Source organism: Haplochromis burtoni, unplaced genomic scaffold, assembly GCF_018398535.1.
Source record: "Haplochromis burtoni strain Fernald_Lab_line unplaced genomic scaffold, NCSU_Asbu1 Contig_147, whole genome shotgun sequence".
In the NCBI taxonomy this organism is placed as follows: Eukaryota; Metazoa; Chordata; class Actinopteri; order Cichliformes; family Cichlidae; genus Haplochromis; species Haplochromis burtoni.
Window position 1 is genome coordinate 1,087,550 of NW_024582508.1, and position 6,500 is coordinate 1,094,049.

At 38.3% G+C, this 6,500-nt stretch overlaps 1 protein-coding gene across 6 annotated transcripts in view; it reads left to right on the forward strand.

Moving 5' to 3' along the window:
* The window catches only part of ryr3 (ryanodine receptor 3), a 114,552-nt gene that overhangs the window by 33,726 nt on the left and 74,326 nt on the right, over nt 1-6,500 (forward strand). For all 6 annotated transcript variants that reach the window (XM_014336541.2, XM_014336543.2, XM_042224719.1 and 3 more), the window contains 2 exons: nt 619-693; nt 2,662-2,818. In XM_014336541.2, the coding sequence (XP_014192027.1) occupies nt 619-693; nt 2,662-2,818 (232 nt within the window). The remainder of the gene's footprint in view (nt 1-618; nt 694-2,661; nt 2,819-6,500) is intronic.

Sequence of the window (6,500 nt, forward strand, 5' to 3'; positions counted from 1 at the left end):
TAATAAACTAAAAAAATGTTGTCACTTTTAAGCTTCACTTTAAAACTGAAATTTTTTTTTTGTTTTTTGTCTTAAGCTGTGAGGAAATACTGCAAACGTTTACACTTACCACATATGTTAAAGTTATAGGAGTTCAAAATTTACTTTTCAATCCACTTTTTTGTGTTTGTTCTTTTGAAGAAAATTCACCTGAGGCCTCTTTTTTTCTTTTTTTTTTTTTTTTTTTTTTCTTTTCAATCCAAACTCTTTCTGTTGTAATCCTGTGTGAAGGGTTACAAGGCTGTTATTTATTGAGAAGCACTGAAATAGCCTTCAACCCAACAGTTTTTTTTCTCCCTCCTGAGTCACTATCATAAAATATAAGAATCTCTTGTTTTCTGACCTGCACAGTGAGGTTTAAGCAGGAATAATCATATATATGGAGACACTGTGATATTTTTCTTGAGAACATCAAAATGTCTCCAAAAACAAATTAATCTGGAGCCAGATTTCCCTCGGGATCCAGTTCACAGAGGGTGTTTTTAGCTTTAACAGAAGCATACCATGTTGGACTGTTCATGTTGTTTCTGTCACTTAAATTACTTAACTGAGGCCCACATTTATTTCTTCTGCTTTTAGGATAGTTAACTATGAGGCTGGCAAGGGAGCATCAAGGGCCCGTTCACTGTGGAGAGTGGAGCCACTGAGGATCAGGTAACATCTGACTCAAAAACACAAATAAAATAAATAATATATGTTTCTCTCAGAAATTACACAAAGGGATTGTTTTATTTGAGTGGGATATAAAAGAACATGAAAAAATTACATATTATTATCTAAACTGGATGAGGTGAGAAGTGGTCGGCCTAAAAAAATTACCTACAGTAAATAAACAGTATCTGAAAGTTATGTCCTTAAGTAACTGGACACAAACAGGGGACACAGGACTTAAAATCAATACGGCCGTTCAATTAATCCTTCTACTGTTCACTAACGGTTCTTCACAAATGGTCTCAGTGGAAAGGCAGCTGTCACAAAGCCATTCTTAATGATGGAAATGGGGAGAAATTATTTTGCCAAATTACACAATAATTAGAATAACAATCAGTAACAGAATGTCTTAAGGGGTGATTATTCCAAATTTTGCATTTTTAGTTCAATTTGTCATCAGTTATGGTCAGGAGAGAGGCACAAAGTGTGTCTCTACAGCCATGTGTAGCCATAGCGGAGGTTTGGTCATGGTTTAGAGTTTGCATTTCAGCCAGTTGTTTTGGGGATCTTGTCAAAATTAATGGAATTATGAATGCAGAAATGTACAGTACCATCTGGAAAGCATTGGATTGGCAGCTTTTCAGCATGACTGTAATGCCAAACACACTGTCAATGTAGGAAAAGCATACCTGGATTAAAGACGCACAAACACACATGGATTGGCCTCCCCTGAGCCTAGATCTTAACATTTTTGAAGCAGTGTGGGATCATCTTGAGCGGGGGGGGGGGGACATCAGTGTAGTGCAAACTCTGTTTCTCCATTATATACTATATTCCTATTGAGGTTTCCTTAGGTTTCAATAAATGACTACAAATATTTCCCTTTATTTAACAAAATACAAAGAAATTGTGGGAGGCTATAGGTTCCCAGGTTATATATAAACTTCATCTATCTCTTCTCCGAGCTGTCAGTACCAATTAACTGGCAGAGTTTCCAGAATTCGAGGCTCTGTTTACCACCCGCTTTGAACTACCTCTCTTCTATCACCGTCCCCCTTTCTCGCACATTTTCCTTTAACTGGCCACCCACGCAATTTTTCACCAGTTACATCGGCTGCCAGCTCTCACTGGGAATTCCTGTCAGACTCAGTACACTTTCAAAGTGCCACAGGTGCGACTATTAAGGCTCATGTCTCTACTTTTGACTTAAGGGAGAATTGTGAACAATGTTTCCCAAATTGCATCATCTGTAGAGAGAAACTGGAGCTGCTCTGAAGTTGATATGTGAAATCATTTTAGTTGGTAGTGCAATTCAAGGTTGTTTTTTACATGCATTTGAACATTCTTTTAAATAGGAAGAAGGGAAATATGGTAAATCCTACATTACTGGTGCGATATTCATTTCCTAGAATGAAGTAAGCTTTGTATTTTCAGAATAGTTTGGGCAATTTACGCAAATAACTCAGTTGTCTAGAGCACTTAGATCTAAATATTGTGCCTGCAGAGTCTATATAGCGTGTTTTGTTTTTTTTTTTTCTGTAAAGAAAACCTGGCAAAAATAATTTAAAAACTTCTTTTCAAATATTAAATTATGTCGACAGTCTCAATTTAGAGTACCTGTTACCTGTTATTGCAACAAAAGAATCAAATCAACCCCCCGTTGGTTCCATGGTGGGGAAAAAATAGAAAATGCTGAGAAAGTTTTTTTTTTTTTTCTAGCGATTACTCAATGGAGGTGGATGTGAGAATGAACACATGTGGGTGGGTGAATTCACTACTAGCCTGGAGGCTATATTCAGCAAGCTTCACCTAATGCAAACTGTCCATCTCCTGACATGTGCTGCATGTGAGAAAAAGCATTTTCCAAGCCTGACTCTCCTTATGCTGTGAAAACTATCACAGATGACCAAGTCTAGAAATTTCAGGGCAATGTTGCACTCAAAGCTTGTGACACCAGTTCTCTGTGTTTAGCTGGAGTGGTAGCCACATCCGGTGGGGCCAGCCCTTCCGACTACGCCATCTCTCTACTGGCCATTATCTTGCTCTGACTGAAGACCGTGGACTGGTTCTGCAGGACAGAGTGAAGTCTGACACCACGGCCACTGCTTTCTGCTTTAGGGCCTCCAAGGTCAGTGCTCTGTTTGCCTGTATAAACATACTTTTTCACAACACTGTAAATTATTTTCTCCCTTCCTGATTTAGTATTTTTTTTGTGTCTTTCTCACACTTAAATGTGGGAAAAAAGCTATCAAAATATATCTGGCTCTGTACGAAATAGTAATTGCACCCTTTGTTAAATCTTAAATTAAATGTGATTAACTACTTTTTTTGGTTTTGTTTTGTAGAAAGCAAAGTTTAATTTCCCTATCAGACCTGTTGATTCAAGAAATCACTTAAACAGACTCACAAAGCGAAGTAGAGTTAAAGATCTGAAAATGCAACACATCCTGTCACAATCTAAAGAAACTAAGAAACAAAGTCACTGACCTCTATCAGTCTAGAAGGGGTTTCAAAGCCATTTCTAAGGCTTTGGGACTCCAGCAAACCATGGCTAGAGAGGCATTATCCACAAATGGATAAAACTTAGAACAACCTTGCCAGGAGTGGCCCGCCTACCAAAATTAATCCAAGAGCTCATCAACGACTCATCCAGGAGGTTACACAAGAGCCCAAAATAACATCTAATGAACTGCAGGCCTCACTTGCCTCTATTAAGGTGATTCTTATGATTCAGAAATAAGAAAGCGACTGTACAAAAACATCTTGATGTGCAAAAAGTTTAGGGAACAATTTTTTTTTTGTTTGTTTTTTAACATAGGGCCACGTAGGTTTGAATAACTACCTTAAGTAATAAAATCATAATTTAAAAACTCCCGTTTGTATTTACTCTGGTTATCTTTGTCTAATATTTAAATTTCCTTGATGATCGGAAACTTTAAAGTATCACAAATATGCAAAATCAGGAAGGGGGCAAATACTTTTTCACAACGCTGTATACTATCTGTTTTAAAGCTAACTCTTATGTGCGCTTTGAGCAAGGCAGTTACAAGATCTGGAAGCCGTTCTGGGGGGTTGATGTAAATAAATGTTGTTAGTTAACTAACCTCATTAAAAGAGGACTCAAAATATCTCACCCTGACTACTTCATCAACAACTCCCAAAGCGAGTCTCTAAGCCCTTAATGAGCTCATGCCATTCCACTATAAAATAACCTTTTCATAGCTGCTGAGTTGACAACACTGTAAACGTTGGAGCAGGCAGTCATGTTGTCCATGTGCAATTGCAGCTGGTTTGCATATACTGTAGCTGTTTTCAATTAGGGAGAAAAAATAAATTCAGCCTCACCACTGCAATATTAAAAATAATTATGATGCACTGATAGTGTTTGTTTTTTTAGATACATACTTTGTAATCTCTTATTTGCCTTTAGTCATTTCTTTCCTGCAGTTGCACATCCATTTTTCTCCCACTCTCACTCTGTTGAACTCTGAGGGTTTGTGCGGCTCTCATTTGATAGCATGTAGTCCAAAAATAATGACTTGACGCTGGATATAACCACGAGAGAGGAGCACACGGTTTACTTGAAACAGTAATGGAAAGTCTTTTATTTATTCCCATGAATTTGGTACACACTGTTGTGTAAGTTGTGCAGTAGAAGGTAGCACAGGAGTGTGATAAAACTACAGGTTGTGTATTTTTTCTTTCTGTTGAGCTGTAATTTTTTTTTTTTTTTTTAAAATTTCTAATTTGGCTGTAACTGCTAAATACATTTAAGAATCGCTCTATTTTACTTACATAAAGGTATTTTTTTTTTTTTTTTTAAACCACACCCAATAGGAGAAAAGACTAAATTTAGATGTATTTTTGTGCTGAACCTCCCTTACCTGAAGAGATCCAGCCTTTTTTTTGGGGGGGGGGATTTACTGTTTTTATATGTGAACAATCCATAATTATTATCCTTTGTTAAAATCGCTACAACTGCATAAAGTGCACACTGAGTCACCTTCACAGAGCTCCATTTGTTCCCATGGATATCCCTTTATCCCCAGTGGATGCAGTGTAAAAATCCCTCTGACTCACATCACTTCAAAGTCTTTTTCTATCGTACTCCTGGCAATGCAGCAAAACATTGCTCTTACTTAGAACTCATGTTTCTTTAGAAGAATATAGATTGTTTAATAACCCTCTTATTCTCCATCCCTTATCCACACCCCCTGCGCCTGCTATTTCCTGTATCTGGAAAGGTCAAAGCTTCGCCATGTTGAGCATTGGCTTTAATATGTTTCGCGCTACTTGCTGTCGACTGCAATCAGTGGCATCGCTCCATCTCTGCTGTGCCAGAAATGTAGCAGAGCTAATGAGGCCGGCAGCAACCTCCTGGCAGGCCAATGAATGCATTCTCCGCAATCGGCATCTCTGATTACCATCTAATCACAATACATCTTCATTTGTCACATTTCCAGGCGTGTGTGTGTGTAATTTCTCTGTGTAGGTTCTCAGTCATCCACATCATGGTAGTCTGAGGAGCTTAAAAGAAAGAAGTTGTTGTACTTTGTGAAGTCCAGTCCCCTTCTTTTCTGCTTAATTTGCACCATTGAAGTAAAGTATCGACTGGCTTATATATTATTAGTTGGAGCAGATGAAGGGGTCAGTAGCAGAAGTGCTCTGCTCAAGAACTTCATTATACTACCTTGATTACTTTAGTGTACAATATGCTGAGATGGAGTATTTTTTCCAATAAAGTCATTTTAGCATAAACACAAAGGAAACCTGGGGCCGGTCAGCAGTACTTCTTTTGTTTATTGGTCATGTAAAATATAATCAAGTGACTAACGACAGTACAGTGCGCTGTGCATATGGAGGTTGAAGAGAATTTGGTGCAAACTTATTAAAAGTTTGTCCTTGACCAATAAAAAACAGATTACCTGGCTATTTTCATAGCAGTTATTTTGACATTCAGCATGAAGAGAGATGTAATAATTAATATTTGTTATGGTCATGTTCAATTCAGGTGGGCATAGCTGCTGGTGTTGCACTTAATGGAATGGGACCATAATTACCTTTATCTTAAATATACACTGTAATTATACCCTATGAAGGGTCTGAATAAGTGTGAAGAAGATCTATTCAGCTTCTAATTTGATTCATCTAAATAAACATAAACAACGTGTATTTTATGTATTGTTTTGCTGTGACAGTACTGCAGGGACAGAGCCCTGGTCAATTTATTTTCATCAAACAGGCAAAATTAAACTGTTCATTGAATGGTCCCATCTACATCACAGCTACATTAGTAAAAGTTACTGCAAAGTCTATTGATGCATACTCAATCATCTAGGTAAGAAAATCCCAGAAGGCTGAAGGCTGAAGTCCAAATCCAAGTTTTAAAAGAAAAAAAAAATGCATTTACCCTTCTTTTTAGGGGACCAAGACGAGATGATTTGGCATCTGGCGCCTGGTAGGACAGCCACAGTCCTGTTGCCACATGCATGATGAAGCACACAGAGTCTCCGTACTTGATCTCTGGCACGCCCATGCCATCAATGTCCCTCTTTGGGCCAGTATCTCCCTTTTCCTGTAGCAGGAACATACACAGATTAGCAAAGAGACTCAGACGAAATAAAATCTACACACACACACACACACACCACACACACACACACACACACACACACACAGCACACACACACACACACACACACACACACTCAACACACAGCACACACACACACACGCACACACACACACACACACACACACACACACACACACCAGCACACACACAGCTCACATACACACACTCTCACACA